Source organism: Melozone crissalis, unplaced genomic scaffold, assembly GCF_028551555.1.
Source record: "Melozone crissalis strain CALT ecotype California unplaced genomic scaffold, PUWL_Pcris_2 ptg000012l_1, whole genome shotgun sequence".
NCBI classification, from domain to species: Eukaryota; Metazoa; Chordata; class Aves; order Passeriformes; family Passerellidae; genus Melozone; species Melozone crissalis.
The window spans coordinates 13,652,564-13,669,504 of record NW_026535790.1 but is presented as its reverse complement, the minus strand read 5'-3'; the positions used below and the strand labels follow the sequence as shown (position 1 = coordinate 13,669,504).

General features: G+C 54.2%; 1 protein-coding gene across 2 annotated transcripts in view; it reads left to right on the top strand.

The window, feature by feature from the left end:
• The window catches only part of MAP2K3 (mitogen-activated protein kinase kinase 3), a 28,465-nt gene extending 14,463 nt beyond the window's left edge, over positions 1–14,002 (top strand). For both annotated transcript variants that reach the window (XM_054271044.1, XM_054271043.1), the window contains exons 2-13: positions 2,729–2,761; positions 3,143–3,212; positions 4,943–4,991; positions 7,260–7,373; positions 8,020–8,139; positions 8,289–8,405; positions 8,535–8,586; positions 9,375–9,502; positions 10,045–10,122; positions 12,222–12,361; positions 13,032–13,077; positions 13,495–14,002. In XM_054271044.1, coding sequence (XP_054127019.1) covers positions 2,729–2,761; positions 3,143–3,212; positions 4,943–4,991; positions 7,260–7,373; positions 8,020–8,139; positions 8,289–8,405; positions 8,535–8,586; positions 9,375–9,502; positions 10,045–10,122; positions 12,222–12,361; positions 13,032–13,077; positions 13,495–13,578 — 1,031 coding nt within the window. In that variant the 3' untranslated portion in view covers positions 13,579–14,002. The remainder of the gene's footprint in view (positions 1–2,728; positions 2,762–3,142; positions 3,213–4,942; positions 4,992–7,259; positions 7,374–8,019; positions 8,140–8,288; positions 8,406–8,534; positions 8,587–9,374; positions 9,503–10,044; positions 10,123–12,221; positions 12,362–13,031; positions 13,078–13,494) is intronic.
• Positions 14,003–16,941: the final 2,939 nt, after the last annotated feature.

Below are 16,941 nucleotides of genomic sequence, written 5' to 3'. Positions count from 1 at the left end.
GGATCCCAGATGTGGGAGGGATTGTGCTGAGTCTCAGGGGTAGGAGAGGCAGTGCCAGGGACTCTCCAGTGGGAAGGAGCTGACAGCAGCTGCCTGCGGGGGCTGAAGGGCTTGAGTTGCAGGGTCATGTCATGCCCATCCCACTGCCTTGCTGCTTCTCTCTTTTTGGCCTTTTTTTTATTCCCTTCCCTGGTTTTTCCTGCATTCTCATTCACCCTGAACGGGGCATGGGCTCTCCCTGGGGAGAGGCACAAGCAGTGGGAGAAGCTTGCAGCAAGGAGTAGCCCAGGCCGGCCTTTGGGAGCTGGAAATCTCCTGTCAGATTTTAGGAGAGCTGTAACAAACAAGTCCAACCTCTGCCTCAGCTCCCTGGCTGCAGGGCAGCATCCTGGGGGTTTTATTCTTGCAAGAATCTCCTGAGCTGGGTTTTCTGTCCTTCTCAGGTGGCCCAGGCAGAGTCTGGGAGTGGTGGTGTAATACCTCTGCTTTAATCAGTGCTTTTTCATGTTGGAGCTAGGAAATGCCTTTTGGGGCTAAGCAGGACAGGCTGGGAAAGGGATGGCTGCTGATTCCACCTCTGGGAAGTCAAGGGTGGAAGTTTGGGAGTACAGGGTGCCTGTGACAGCAGAGTTCATGGCCAGGGCACATCAAAAGACTCTCCTGTACAGAGCTGGGGGTTTGGAACAGGGAATGTCTGTGTCCCTTGCTGCCCTGGTATCCCATGCTGCAAATCCTGCCTGCAAGCTTGGACTCTGCTGGACAAGGCACCCTGTGATTCCCAACCCCACCCTGGGTGCTCCCAGCTCCCTCCACCCCCAGAAGGGCTGAGGAAGGGCTCAGGCCGCCCTGCAGAGGCTGGCTTGGGTGCCTGTGGACCCTGTGAGTCACGGCCACGGTGCCAGGGGAGCTGCTGGTGGCACAGAAGGCGCTTTGTGCCGGCTCCGCGGGGTTACTATGGCAATTGGGGAGAGGGAGAGCAAACAGATGGAGCAGGATCCCAGCCAGCATGGGGGGATTGCAGGGCTTCGTGTGCAGGTCTGGCTGGTAACTGCTTGAGGAGGGAGGGCTGCGTGTGGAGCAGAGACCAAACGGAGTTTTGGAGCAGGTCCTGGTGGTGAAACGCTCAGCACGGGGCAAAATCCATCCCCTGAGTGCCCACAGCAACTCCCCAGCTTGCAGAAGGACTCAGGGGACCCCAGTTTGTAGATTCTGTTCTTGGCCTCCCACACTGAGTAGCAGGAGGCTGGGAGTGGGAAGGGAGGCACTGCTGAACCCACGGACAGGATCGTTCCTCTGGCTCCGTTCTGTGTTTGCTCCCATCGTTGCTCCACTGGGTGTTTTGCCAAGTGCCATCCGTGGGTGTGTGGGGCTATTCATAGTGCCCCTTCCAGCCCTGCTGGGTGGGCAGTGGGGAAGGGAAACTCTGCAGGCTCACAAATTAGAACTTGTGACTGCTCTGACACGGTCAGGTGCTTTCCATCCCAGCGGGATGGGTTTGGGGTGGAGTGGCTCCTGTGCTGGTTTCACTGAGCTGGAAGTTCACATCATGGAAACTGTGCTGGTCTTGGAGCCTTTGGCTCAGCTCTGATGCAGGAAAAGTGGCAGATAAGGTGGGGGTGTGGGCTGATCTGTGCTGATTCCCTCAGCAGGGAGGGATGCTGCTGGTCCTGCAGGTGGGACATTTGCAGTGTGCTGCAGACCCACAACCTCAGTGAGGTTTGCATTTGGGGAAGGACAAGGCAGGAGAAGCGAGTCCCTGTTTTGTCCTGGAGCTGGCAGGGCACAGGGCTGGGGGCTGTCAGAGCTGGGGACATGCTGGCCATGTGTCTCCTTTGTGTCCTGCTGCAGCTGCAGGAGCTGCTGCACGGTGCTGTCTCCTGCTGAAATTGCAGCTCCTCGCTCTCCCCTCCCTTCCCTGGCAGCCTTTGGAGTGCTGGACTTTGTCCACACGCCTGCTCCCAGCAGCCAGGCAGGTGGGAGCTGCTCTGGAAGGCTGTCCAAGGCCACGCTGAGCCTGGAGCACACCTTGGTATTCCTGCTTTCCAATGGATCCTCCAGCTCTGTGCAGCCACAGCAGCTTTGCCTGCACAGTGCAGCTGCCCCCATGTCTCTCCTGGGGGGATCAGGACCTCCATGCTCTCCAGGCTGCTGCACTTTCAGCCCCTTGGGGTCAGTTTGTTTTCCCAGGGATGGAATTCTCTTCACCTGCAGGTTTCTGGCCCTGCCTGAGCCCCGTGTCCCTCTGCAGCAGTGGGTGTTGTTATCTCAGGGCTGTTTAAAGGAGGGGGACAGGAGCATCCTCTTGCCATCACTCCTGGTGCCTTGTCCTGGTGTCTCAGCCCCAGATTTGTGAGGGGTTCGCTGCTGGCTGACAGTGAGCTCATGTCTGGTTTTTCCCTATTTTCCATTTGTTATGAATGGGGTGTCCCCTCTCCTGCTGGGACCAACCCCTTCCTTTTGCTGGATTTTGGAGTGCTTTTGTAGGATTTTTGCTGGATGTCTCGTGGTCATTGCTCTCCATGGCAGATCCAGCTCTGACTCTTCCCACGAGGGCCAGGCGGGGGCTGGGGCCCTCTGGACTGGGAATGTTTTTTGGGAGCCCTGCACATCACTAATGGCGTGGGGACCTCTTGTGGCTGGAGAAACGGGGATGGGGCCAGGCCTGGCTGTGCTCCCAAAGCCCAGCTGCACATGGAGGCTGAGCTGCTGTCTCGTTTTTCTCTTTCAGATTCCAAAGGATCCTTGGAGCCACACAAACCAGGTAAGTTCCCAGCAGAAATTGCAGCTTTCACCCCAGAAAGGGTTTAAACCCCAAAGAGAGGGGACTGTTAATGGCCATGAAGGGTAAAGAGCACTTTTGGGGTACAGTCCCTGGCTGCAAGACCTGGAAAATGGTCTGTTGGTGCACCCTTGGCTATTTCTACAGAGCAGTGCTCAACAGTGTCATTGAGACCCTCTTGTGCTCTGGCTCTTGCCTGAAATTTTGGGCAGGTGGTCCCTGTGACTTTCTTGGCATTTTGCTGACCTTGGTGAGGGGTCCAAGCCGTGCATTCCTGCCTAGTGGCTGCTGGGAAAAGGGTGCTTGAAGGAAAAAAGAGCAAAAATCCCTTTGCTCGCCTCACTTGTGCGTCTTCTCTTGCAGTGAAAGGCAAGAAGAAACGGGACCTGAGGATAACATGTGTCCCCATCAAACCACCCGTGGCCAACACCACGTAAGGATCTCTGCTGCTTGGAGCTTCTCCAGAGCTGCATTTGGCACTTCCCCGGGGGGAATGGCCTGTGAAGGGTTCCCAAAATCAGCATAGTTGTTCTTTTCTGTGAAGCTGGATGATGAGGAGGAATTGCACACGTGTGTGCAGACATGTGCACAGCGTGTGTGGCTCTGGGAGGTGCCTGTTTGATAGGAAATGTCCCAAAGGCAAAGACTCAGAATCCTCTGGGGAGCTCTCCCCAGTGTTTCTGCCATGGCTCTGCCAATGCCAAAGGGCAAAGATGTGGTAGAGAGAGTGAATCTGCCTGAGGGAAGAATTTTAATGCAGGGGAAGAGAAGTGGTGGTAGCTGGACCGCAACAGAAACCAGAGGCACAAAGGTTGGGGAGTGTTTTACACGACCTGAGTATCAGGTTTAGTTTAAGTTGTTTGCAGCTCCTTACCCTGCTAAAAGGAGGACACAGACATCTTGCACTGTTGTACTGTTTGGGGCCAGTGCCCAGCAGTATCTCAGGGCACTGGAATTTCTCCCTGCCCTGTTTGCTTTGAGCTGCTGATGCTTGTTATGCTGTGGGGGAGAGCCCAGGGTAGCTGTGCTTGGTTTGACAAAGAGCAGACTGCTAAAATTCCACTTCCATGGTGCTCTTCCAAAACACTTTGGGCTGCATCACCACTGCCGAGCCTTGTTTGCCCCAGAAACCTCTTCTAGAGAACTCCAGGAGAGCACTGAAGGCTCCAAAAGGGAAATATCACTGCGGCAAACCCCGGGTAGAAAGGAGGAGGCAGGGGAGCTCACACAGCCCTGCCCTGCCCTGTCTGTAACAGCCACCTCCTTTGCCCACAGGCACATCTGCCTCTGCTCCTGCCAGGGTTTGAGTTCCCCCTGGAGAAGGCCTCATGCTGGAGTCTGCAGGGCTTTGCATGCCCAGAGGCCGGTGCAAGCTGCCCCCTGCTCCTTCTCTCCCTGCTTTTCAAGCTGCAGTGCAAATATTTGCACAGTGCAAGGCTTTTGCTCAGAGCCCAAAGTACTTCCTTGAAGCTGGAGGCTGCTCTGATGGGAATTGAGACTAAACCAGTTGGGCAATCTCTGCTCTTTAGGAGCTCCCAGGGGATGGGGAGAGCCCAGCAGTGAGGCACAAGGGGCAGGGCACTCGTGGTGGCTCTAAAAGCACCGTGCTGCCCAGAATGGGAAGTGGGCAGCAATAAGGAAAAAAAGGCCATAAAGCACAACTTTCACCTGCCTGGTGTTGTGCAAAGGGTGACACCAAAGTGCTGCCTGCTCTGGCTGCCTGGAACAGGCAGCAGAGTGTACACAAATGACTCACAGGGGAGGAATTACCTGTTGTTCCCTCGCGTGCGTTTCGGGCTACGTGGCTGTGCTGCTACAACACCTGCCTGTCAAAACACGACAGCCGAGCTGCTCTGCCACAGAAACGTCTCATCTCAGCTCCTCAGGCTCCTCTCCCCAGCAGGAATGGTTTCTCAGCCTGGTGGTTTGGTGCATGTCTCACCTGGCTGATTCCCTGCGGTTCTCACTGTGCCCCGTGGGTGTGGGTTGAGGCGTTACTGGCACGATTTAAAGCATTTGTGGGTGTTTGGAGGGGGCTGGTTGGAACCTACAGTGAGGCACAGGGGGGAAAGCAGCAGCTGAAAGTGCTCAAAGGAATGTGAAACCTGGCCAAGAGGGTGAATGAAGCTGGGCTTTCTCCTGACTCTGTCTCATTTCTTGCAGGCCTCCCAGGAACTTGGACTCCAGGGCCTTCATTACCATTGGAGATAAAGTACGTGTCAATGGGGTTTCTTTTTTTGCTTCCTTCCAGTTTGGTTTTCCCTGGGCATGGGGAGCTCTGTGGATTGTGCCTTGCAACCTGTCAGATCAGGAGTGCAGCTTCATGGGATACAACTTTCAATCTAAACCATTTTAGGATGATCCAACCCATCTGCCCTAAATGAGGGTGGCCTCACCAAGCTCTCAGAGTGCCCCAAACACAGTCCCTTTATCCTGCTTGTGTTGCTGGTTGAGGCCCAGGAGAAGCTGGGCACAAAGTTTCTCTCTGGCTCTCCAAAGTCTTTCCTGATGACCTGATGAAAAGCACTGCTGGAAATAGCCACTGTCCCTCTTTATTTCATTCTCTTGTTATGGGCTCTCTTGGGGCTGCAGAAGCTATTTGCAAACGAGCTAAAAATACCCTGCATTGGATCAGCCCTATATCCAGACCCTTCCAGGCTGGGAGGTGACTTGGCTGATGGGATCTGGGTCCCTTGGCCTCAGTGCAAGGATTAGGGTTGAGGAGAGGAAGCTTTGGCTGGGTCCAGGGAGCAATCCTGCTGCCTGTGCTGTTTTCTGGTGTTGTGTGTAGCAAGAGCTGTGGCAGAGATGCTCTGTGTAACAGCCTGGGCACTGTGTGCAAGGGGACAGTGCTGCAGCCTAGGGAAAACTCTCCAGAGTCACTTCCCTGCCTGCTCCAGTGTTTGCAGGAAGGGTCTGGTCCGGGTATTTTGGAGTGACATGGTGTAGAAGAGGCCTTGGGCAGGAGTGCAGCTTCAGGAGCGGAGGTGGGTGGTGACCCCGGGTCCCTGGGATGTGCACAGGCCATGCCATGCATCCCATTGTCCTGGGAGGGCTCCGTGGGTGCCTCCATCGCCTCTTGTTGCTGGGCAGGGCAGCGCTGGTTTCTGGAGCGTGCTGGGAGCCTCGGGGCAAATGCCAGGAAAGGAAAAACACAATAACCAGGAACAACTGCACAACACGTGTGCAAAAAGCACCACCAGATCCTTCCTGGAGGCCCCTGCACTGCTCCTCTGCCTGCTGCCCGTGCTCTCCTCACTTCAGGATCCACGTCCTGCCCAGGAAAGGGCCAGAACCTTCCTGTGCTGGGCAGGGCACAGCTCAGGCTGAGCTCAGCCCTCCCTGCCCGCCGCATCTGGCTGCCATCCACAGCCACATCTGGGCTGGCAGGAAGGTCGGGCAGACCCGCTGGCTGCTGCCTGTGCTGAGGGGACAGTGCTGAGGGGACAGGGCTGGCCAGAGTCTGGCAGCCACATGTCCCAGCCAGAGGCCGTTTCCTCTCTCCCTGCGCAGGGCGTAGCTCTGTATCCGGAGCTGTGCCGAGCTCCTTTCCCACCCTCGCTGCCTTTGTGGCCACTGGGGCACTTTGGCATCCTGGTATTATTTTCGTTCCCTGAGACCGGAGGAGAGCTGGAGGCTGGATAAAGGCTGGCTGGAAGGAGGCTGTGACTTATTAGGAGCCATGAATGCAGCATCCAAAAATAGCCTGTGTGTCACTGGGCTGGTGCCCTGCCCAGCAGAGGCAGCAATTACAGGGGAACGTGGCTTTAGGGAAACTTGTTTGTGGCTGGTGCAGGAGCTCGCTGGCTCCCTGCACTGTCAGGGTGAGCTCTGGCCATGGCTTTTTCACAGCTTAGGTAGTTGTTTTCTTGCTGTTAACGCAGGTTTTACCTTGCTGGCAGCTTTTTGGTGGTAGGAGAAGGTACTGGAAGTGGGTAAAACCTGTTGAACTCACTTAGAAATGCAGTTGCTGTGTGCACCCCATCTAAGAGAGGTGTTGTTAGACGTACAGATAGGTTTTTGTGACTGATGATTTTAGGGATGTGGGGAGAGGTGAGGGATCCCTGGCTGCACACAGGGGTTTGGAGCTTGGTGGAGGCTCCTGACTGCTGCCCATGTTGGCACAGGAGCTGTTAAAATCCTGCAGATAATTCAGCAGCTGCAGAAATACCCTTGGTGGGTAATCCCCACAGGCAGAGAGGCACCAACCTTTGATGCCCTTTTAGTGGCAACGTTCCCTGGGCTTAAAGGATGAAAGTCCTGATCTCCAGCTGCAGAGGGGGAATTAAATGAACCCTGGTGAGCGTGGGGTGAGAGGGTTTGGGCTGTGATTCAACAGAGCCAAAAATACCCCCATCATGGTGCCTCTGGAGTCGTCTGTTGTTCGAAACGCTCTGCACCAGCGAGCTGACAGTGTTGCTGATCTCCTTGCTGACAAACCTGCCTGTCCCTGATGCCATTTTGTCCTCTCTCCCCGAAGAACTTCGAGGTGGAAGCTGATGACCTGGTGAGCATTTCAGAGCTGGGCCGTGGGGCCTACGGCGTGGTGGAGAAAGTGCGGCACGCGCAGAGCGGCACCATCATGGCCGTGAAGGTGAGCACACCTGGCTGGGCTGGGACACCTGGCTGGGCTGGGACACCTGGGTGGAGTGAGGATCATGAGATACAGCCCCAAGGGAGCAGAGGAACTGCTGAGCTCCACTGGTTGTGGCAAAACGAGGATGGGTTTATCTGGGTTTGGCAGGCTCTGGCGTTCCTGGTGTGGTTTGGCCAGTGCAGGGTCTGTGCTGATACTGGCTGGGCACACTGGGGTTGATAACAGGCCTGGGAATCCAGGATTGGTGCCTGCAGTGCAAGGCTGGCATGGCAGAGTGCCTGTCCAGGCTGCTGGCCTGGCCCTGCACCCTCTGCAGAGCGTGCCAAGGGCTTGGCATTCGTTGAGGTTCTGTCTGGCAGAGGCAATTTGGGCGTCTCCTCCTGGGTGCTGCTGGCTGCAAAAGAAGGATAAAACACCCTGGCCCCAGGACTGCAGGTCCTGAGTCAGGCTGGGGTATTCAAGGAGCTCAATCAAAAGTTATAGTCATGCCTTTTTGCTTTGCTTGCTTTTAGCCATGCAGGTTGGCCAGTTAGCCAACCTAAAACAAATGTTTGAATATCTACTAATATCTTCTACTGTTTGAATATCTGATATCTGGTTACCCCACCTACACCAAACTCTTGTTGTTTCATGTTTGTCTCAGAGGATTCGAGCCACTGTGAACACTCAGGAGCAGAAGAGGTTGCTGATGGACCTGGACATCTCCATGAGGACAGTGGACTGCTTCTACACAGTCACTTTCTACGGAGCCCTGTTCCGTGAGGTACTGACCTTCTGAGTGCCTGGGGCCACCTGGGGCTGTGGGATTGCACCAAACTGTCCCCAAAACACCTCTCTGTGCTTATCTCCAGCCCTTTATCTCCCCTGGGTTTCCAGGGAATTCCCTCTCAGCTGCTTTCTCTCCATCCGCAGGGTGACGTGTGGATCTGCATGGAACTCATGGACACTTCCCTAGATAAATTCTACAAGAAAGTACTGGAGAAGAAGAAAACCATCCCTGAAGACATTTTGGGGAAAATGGCTGTGTCTGTGAGTGGCTCTTGGGTTCTTAGATGGGTTTGTGCATCCCCTGAGCCTGCTGGGGGCTGTGGTGTGTTTGCAGTGAGAGGCTGCTGCTGCCTGTGACTGATGGGTGCTTTTCCACTCTTTTATCCCCAGATTGTACGAGCTCTGGAGCACCTGCACAGTAAACTGTCTGTAATCCACAGAGGTAAGTGCTGGATGGGGTTAGTGAAGTGTGGCTGGAGATCCAGGCTAGGGGAGGGCACCTTTCCAGCTGTGCTATGTCCCTGTGGGATGCCTAAAGTGGAATCTGCTGGTGCTCAGGACTGTGGTGAACAGATCTAGATGCTTGTTCCTGAGATGCTTCCCTTTCTGCAAGGTGTTGTTCTCTTCCTTCTTTCCAGATGAAGGGTTGAATGTAACAACAGAATTCCTTACCACCTCTATTTTATAAGCATCTCTGTCCCTCTTGGAGTACAGAAGTGCCTTGAAGGCAGCTCTTGGAGATAAAATCCCCAAATCCTCCTGGCTGGGTAGTTTTAGCAAAGTGAGGGCTGGAGGAGACCTTACAAAATCCCAGATAGGAATTGTAGCACCCAGGTCTTGCTCTCCACCCTGGTGAGCTCCCTTGTGTAGCTGTAGACAGATCAGGATGTGCATGAGACAAACTCTCCTGAAGGTTTGGCAGAGCTCTGCTTTTAAGGCTGTGTTGGGCACATAAATCTCTCCTAAGGAGCTGGGGAAAAACTCCTCAACATTTTATTTCAACTTTTTGACCGGCCTGGTTGGAGAGGGGACTTGTTCTCCCTAAGGATGTGGTTGTAATTCACCTGTGAATAACTTTTATTGCAGTAAGACTGGTGGGGCTTTGTCTCCCTTCCCCTGTGCTGGGGCCTGCCTGGTCCCTCCCAGGCCTGCAGGGAATTGCCAGTTTTGTCTCAGACTCTTCAATACCCCTGCAAACACCCAAATTTTCCCTCTTGCATTTCCTCTTAGACGTGAAGCCCTCCAACGTGCTGATCAACAAGGAGGGGCACGTGAAGATGTGTGACTTTGGGATCAGTGGTTACTTGGTGGACTCTGTAGCCAAGACCATGGATGCTGGCTGCAAACCCTACATGGCTGTAAGTGCAACCCCTGTGCAGCCTCAGCCCTGCTCAGGAATGAGTCTGTTCCACCTCCAGCCTGAGATAAAAGCCACTCGGGAGTGCTCTGCTCTCCCTGACTCAGCAGAGCCTCCCTGTAAACCCAGCTCTGTGTTAATCCCACAGTGACTCTCCCTCTGCCCCTTCCACCTGCAGAAGGACACAGAACTGGTTGTGGCGCTGCTCCTTGTTGGATAGAAAGGGCTGAGGCTTTTCTTGGCAGGATTGTTTAGTTTCATCCTCAAGTCAGTCTGAATTTCCCTTTGCCATCTGTGGCATCCATGTGGGAAGTGTGTGCTCCTGGGGGAGGGATCATGCAAGATTCACTCCCCTTCAAAGAGGCAGAGTTGATGTGAGTTGTGTGGAGCAAGATGTGGCTTTCATTCAACCTCAGACCCTGCCTCCCTGAGGACATGAGCCAGGGAAATCCACCCAGCCTGGCTTTTGGAGACTGAGATGTGCTCTGTGGAGCTTGCACTGGGAAATCAGGAGCGGTAACATCTCCCATTTTGCTGTTACAGCCAGAAAGAATAAACCCTGAGCTGAACCAGAAGGGCTACAACGTGAAGTCAGACGTGTGGAGCCTTGGGATCACAATGGTAACACCAAGGGCTGGGACCTGGACCTGCAGCCCTGGGGTTGGGATGGGTTTGGGCAGGTGGGGCTGTGCCCTGCTGGGAGCACTGGCAGCTGGGTGGGTGCCCGTCAAGCAGGGCTCAATTTGAGCATGGACAATGAGGTTAATTACCCAGGGAATTTAAGCTCCCAGCAGACAATATCAGGATGACAATGACTATCCATGCTGAGTATCCAAGACTCTGGATTTTAATGCCCAGCAGCTCCCTGCCTGCTGGCTGAGGGGTGGTCAGTGGAGCAGGGTTTGCTGCAGCTGGGGCTCAGCCTTCCTGCTTCACCCCCCAAGTCAGCAGAGCCTGTCAGGGGATTCCAGTCCTGCTGCACTGAGAGCTGCTGTGTGTGGTTTGCAGCAAATCCTGCCTGCGGGGTAGCTCAGAGCAGCCAACAGGAAGGGGAAATGCTTTCAGTTCCAAAACTGCAGCTGCTTGGGATGGTTTATCTGCCTCCTGCAAGAAACAGACCTTGCAGAAAGCAGCTGAGATCCTCTGGCGCCAGTGGACAGAGGAAATCCCAGCTGCTGGCTCCAGGGGATGCTGCCTGGGAAACAGCTCCTGCTTTCCAGGAGATTTTCTCTGAGGGCAGATTATTTTCAGGAACTTTTCCTGTGCCCTCTTAGGCTTTTGTTTTGGGGGCTGCATCCCTGTGTTTGTGCATGCTGTGTCTTGGCAAATATTCCAGCGTGGTCTCATCCATACCCAAGTGCCAAACCCAAGCCCCTCTCCCTGGTGTCCCCATGCCAGTGCAGAGCTGGTCTGGCTGGCTGGAAATGTCATCAGGAATGTCATCTGAGCTGCAGGAAGCTGCGGGATGGGAGCCTCTGAGTGATGGAATATCCAAACCTTTCCAAAGCTGGAAGGGAGAGGACACCTTGCTGGAAGCTGGCCAGCCTGCAGCTGAATGGAGCCCCTGAGTGTTTGGTTCCTCCTTGTGTCTTCCTCCTGGGCTGGCTTCCTGGGATTTTTTAGGTTTATTTTCTTTATGAAGGACTTGGATTGATTTCAGACCAGACAGTTTGTGGGCCATTGAGTTGCAGGGCTGTTCCAGGCCTTCCTGGGCTGGTGGCTTCATTCAGTTTTGGAGCAGCAGGAACTGAGTTCCCCTGACCCGACCCAGAGGCAGGGAGGGACACTGGGCTCTGTCCTTTCAGGTTTGTTATTCCTCCCATCCCATCACAGCCTGCCAGGCAGGTCTCAATGTTCTGTTGCCCATTTTGAGACAGGAGCTGATCCTTGGCATGAGGAGACTACCCAAGAGCTGTGACAGACTTTTTCCTGCTTAAATGAGGGATGGAGCAGTGGTGACTTGTAGGAAGAACCCAGTAATTGAGGTGGTTTTGGCAAAATTACGTTCTAGCGCTTAATTTTTCTTGGGTTTGTGGATTTTTTGTGTGTTTAGTTCATGCAGTGCCAGCCCAGGGCCCAGAGGCTGCCTTAGGGCCAGCAGAGCACTTTGGAAGCCAGTGCAGAAACTGTGTGCTGTTATTATCTTTTTAAATAATCCCATTTTACATATCTTTTGTGACTTCCTGTAAATGCATTAATATGCTGAACCAACCTCAAAAGGAAGTACTTTTGGCCTCTGGGTCTTTGTATTTAAAAAAAAGATAAGAAAAAAAAAAGGTGGTATGACCCAAATTGAAAATGGTTTGTAAGGAAAGGTTTTCCTTTGAATCTGAGCATCATGGGGTTGTACCTGGTGTGTGTCTCATGTTAAGGAAAGAGGGTTTTCCTTTGAATCTGAACACTGTGGGGTTGTTCCTGATGTGTGTCTCATATTAAGGAAAGAGGGTTTTCCTTTGAATCTGAACACTGTGGGGTTGTTCCTGATGTGTGTCTCACATTAAGGAAAGAGGGTTTTCCTTTGAATCTGAACATTGTGGGGTTATTCCTGGTGTGTTTCTCACATTAAGGAAAGAGGGTTTTCCTTTGGATCTGAGCATTGTGGTGTTGTGCTTGGTGTGTGTCTCACATTGAGGAAGGAGGATTTTCCTTGAATCTGAGCTGTCTGGGCATGGTGGGTCTGTTCCTGGTGTGTTTCTCACGTGTCCCTGCCTCGCCCCCAGATCGAGCTGGCCATTCTCCGCTTCCCGTACGAGTCCTGGGGGACGCCCTTCCAGCAGCTCAAGCAGGTGGTGGAGGAGCCCTCGCCCCAGCTGCCCCCCGAACGCTTCTCCAAGGAGTTCGTGGACTTCACAGCACAGTGGTGAGGCTCCAGCAGGGACTGCTGGCTCTCCCAGGCTGCCTGAGGGGCAGCCCTGATCCGTGGGGGCTGCAGTGGAGTGTGGGGCTGGCTTGGCTGTCCTTTATTAGCCCATTTCTGCCCTCCTTGCTGTACCTGGTGCTCAGCATGGCAGGAAGCGCTGCCCAAACTGGTTTTGCTCTCAGCCTGACTCACCCAGGCTGGCTGGAAGGTGCAGAGGTTTCTCTTCCCCTTTTCCTGTCGCTGCTGCTGAAGTGTTGGTGTTTTCTGGCAAAGTGGCAGCGAAACCAGAAGCACCCCCTGGCAGCCTCTGGGTGAAAGCTGCTTTGTGGTTCTGTGGGATGCTGCTCCCTCAGGGTGTCCCCTGCTCCCTGGAGCTGGCAGGCAAGGGCAAGCTCACCCTGCAGGTGCTGGGAAACCATATCCTTTCCTTCCCTGTTGTTCTCTGTGTGGGGCAGACTGCAGAGCTGCTTGGCTTGTGCTTTTTGTGGCACAACACTGGGTTGTCCTTCCCCAGTTACCTGCCTGGCTGCTTTGCTGGTGGTTCAAACCTGCTCAGGCAAGGAGGGAGAGGGATGGGTGCAGCCCATGGGAAGGGGAGATCCCCTATGACAAGCCATGTTCAACAAAAGATCCTACAGCCTTTCTGTCCCTTTTTTTTGTTTCCTTCCAGCCTAAGGAAGAACCCAGCTGAGCGAATGAACTATTTAGAACTTATGGTGAGTGCAGAGCTGCTTCTGCTGGTCTTTATTCCCAGTTTTGAAACTCAACTCAGTGGTCCAGCAGGGAAATGGGACAACACATGGGTGATTTTTCAGGCATGGAGCGGGATGGGTGTAGTGTGTCAGAGGTGTGGAAGGGTGTGTTGATTTCATGGGTGTTAAGGTCAGGGTTTCCAGGTGTTTTCTCCCTCTGTCCTGTCTGCTCTGGGAGAGTTCAGACCTGGAAGGATGGCAGTACAGCTGCCAAGGTTGGGTGTCCTGCTGGGGCTGAACTGAGAAATGCCAGAATTCATCTTTTAGCTGAAGAATGGTGTCTGTGGGAGTCTGGGGAGGAGAGTGGAATCCACCTGAAGCTGTGTGACATCCCCTGGGATCTGTGGTGTCAGCTGACGTTTTCTTTGATCTCGTTGGCAGGAACACCCTTTCTTCACCTTGCACGACACCAAAGAGACTGACATGGCCTCCTTTGTGACAGAGATCCTCGGGGAAGACTCCTAACTGCCAGCCCCCAGCTCCCTGCAGTCCCTCCATCCCGGCTTCCCGCAGGACAGCGAGCGAGGACTCCAGTTCAGGGTGCTTTGCACAAATCACAGATCCACCTCCCCGGCCTGGGGGCATCTCTGGCCCCATCAAAATCTCTTTTTCTCTTTGCCCTGAGGAAAAAAACCCCGCAGGAGGAGCCTTTTGAAGCCAGCACCTTCCTAGCCAAGCCAAGGACTCCGAAGGCTCAGGAGGTCCCTGAGAGGAGCAGAGGGTGCCCGAGGCCACCTCCCCTCCCCAGTACCCACAGCACAGCACAGGGGGTTGTGTTTCTTTGCTGTCAGGGGAAGACAGAGAGAACCAGTGCTGCTGAGCTTCTCCCACTCCTCTCCTGCCTGCCCAAGCTCCTTCCCTGGAGTCTGGTCTCACTTGCCTTCTCTCTGTGCCTGGCTCTCTGCCCCCAGGAGCTCATACAGCTTTAGGGGCTCATGGAGCTCCCTGGGCTGCTGCTCACACCAGAGGAATGTTTGGATGTTTTAATCCCTGGCTCAACACCTTAAGGACCCTTTGAGGCAGCACCAGCCCGGGCATCCCTCTCCCTCAGTCAGTGCTGCTCTCTTGAGGAGAGGGAGAAAAAGGCATTTTTCCATGAGCCCACTGTGCCACGAGCTGCATGGGGCTTCACCCAGCGTCCCTCCCTTCCCTGGTGGGCACCAGGGGATGCAGACACAGCAGCTGCCTGTCCTCCCTGTGGGCTGGGAGGTCACATCCCTGCCCTGGGCATCGCCTTCCTCAGCCCTGGCTGCCTCCATCCCACCCTGCCTGGCTCCTGAGAAGTCTCTGCTCCATCTGCTGTCCAGCCTGGAGCTGCTGTCAGACCTCGCACTGTGACACCGTTCCAGAGGCTGAACTCGCACCCCTGGTGTCCCAAACTGTCCCCAACCCCTGCGGGTGCCAGCGAGAGCCAAAGCCCAGGGACTGGCCCGCGGCTGTTGTACATTTGATGTCTATATATGATGGACTTTGTAACTTTGTGTTTCCTAGGTTTGATTAACTCGCTATAAATTAAAGCCCTTTCTGTGTGGGAGGAGGGAGGAGCAGTTCTCTCTCTGCTGACAAATCCACTGTGAAAACCTGATGTGTTTCCCCCAGCTCCCAGTCAGGGGAGCCAGGGGAGCAGGAGGGGTTTCTGGCTTCTACTGTACATGATCACGGATAAACGCACCGGCTGTGGAATTTGGTTTTATTTTTTTTCTTTTTTTTTTAATAATTGAGTTTTTCTGAAGGATTTTTTTTTTCTTTTTCTAATATATATTTGTGTGTGTGTATGTGTGCTCTATATATATTATATATTTTTAAATCAATGATGAATGTGTGGATGTCTATGTGGCCAGCAGATCTGGCGTAATAACAATTTTTCTGGCTAAATTTGGGCAGGTGGGGAAGGGGTCACTAGAAAACACTCTGGCCTGAGATTACTTTTCTTCTTTCTTTTTTAAAGAAATGCATCTATTTTTTAACTGAAACTTTTAAAAATGTTATTCCTGAAATTCATGCCCTGGAGGTCTGGATTTCAGGGTGAATTCCCAGTGTTCAGGGTCCCCTTCAATGAAGAATGATGTTCCCTTAAATTCATTATCCCCCCTCCTGCAGCCCAGGGTTTGATGCAGTGTTGGGCTGGGAGCTGGGGTGCTCCACACCATCTGTCCCCACCTGGGAAAGCTGCTCTGGGGAAAATGGTTTTCAGCCCTTGATGCATCACACAGCCAAGGCTTTTCCTGTGCCATCCCTCTGATCCCCCACCCTGAGTCCACAAACCCTGAGGGACCCAGCCCAGGTGGAGCTGCACAAACCCTGTTCAGCTTCAGTTCAACCCTGAACCCCCAGCTCACTTCTGGATGGAAAATAAGGAAATGATTGATGTTCTCCATGTCTCCCTCCTCCTCATCCTGCTCTGCAAACCACCCAACACTCACCTGTACCTGCTTGGTTTGACAGCTTTGCTGCCGAGATGTACAACTGTAATTTTTTTTTCATAGTTGGTTACTTTGGATTATTTTTGTTTTGAGTTGAGCTTTTGGGTTTTCTCCCTTCTCTGTTTAAATTCCTTTCCCCTTCCTTTATCTCACCCTTTTTTTGGTGCTTTGGGGAATGGTGTTCATTTTTGTAAAAATTTTTTTTTGCATGCTTTTTATTTTTTTTTTCTGCATTTCTCCTCCTGGAGAGAGTCCTGATTTCTGTGTTTTGGGATAAGGGAACATCTGCCCTTTCAAACACAGGGGAGATGGCTCTGGGGTGGGCTTGGCCCCTGTGGATGAGCTGAGGCTTTGCTGAGGAGGCCGACACACCGCACCTCCCTGTGCCATCTCCTCTCACAGGTTTACCTGTCCAAATCCCGTGTCCTTTCCACTTCCCTGCTTCCCTGTCCCACCTCATTCCCTCTGCAGTGGCAGTTCCTGGGGAGAACCAGCTTGGCTTTAAGGTGGGCGAGGATTTTGCCTCCCATGGGAAGCCCCTCTCCCCTTGTATTTTTGGGAATGGTCTGTACCCCTCAACCCCATCCTTATTTCCAATAAAATTCACCCTCAAACCTGATTCTTGTCTCCTCTTGCTGTTTGAGGGCTGGGGGCGTTTGGGGCAGCAGCTTGGAGGGGTATTCTGCTTTCTCCCTATAGTGTGGGGTGATGCTGCGGCTGATTTGGGCATTGTACAAGCTGTGACCCTTGGGATGGGATCCCTGGAGCAGCTCCCTGGGCCTGGGGGTGCAGGAGGCTGGGGAGGGCTTGCAGAACACGGGAACCCCAACTCAGCATCCCTGGGGCCGGGCAGGAGGGGGAGGCTGTGGGTTTGTGGGGCAGGAGGGTGGTGCTGTGGGGTTCTGGGGCAGGGGGATGCTCACCATGGATCGGGGATCCCCTCGAGTCGAGGGTCCCGGGGCAGCAGGCGCTGCTCGCGGCCGCGAGGGGGAGGCAGCGCCCGGCGCCGGGACCCGGCGGGACCGAGCGGGATCCACAGGGGTGAACATCCACCGGGACACGGCGGGATGAGCCTGGATCCAGGGGGATGAACATACACCGGGACAGCCAGGATGAGCCTGGACCCACGGGATGAGCCCGGACCCACGGGGTCAACATCCACCGGGACACGGCGGGACCGAGCGGGATCCACGGGGCTGAACATTCAGCGGGACACCACGGGATGAGCCTGGATCCGCAGGGATGAACCTGGATCCATGAGGATGAGCATCCACCGGGACCCCGCGGGATGAGCCTGGATCCGCAGGGATGAGCCCCCACAGGTGGCAGGACCCGGCGTAGCCCCCCCCGTTTCCATCCCAAGCCCCTCTCTCAGCACCTCCCAGGCCGGGATTAGGGCAGGGGG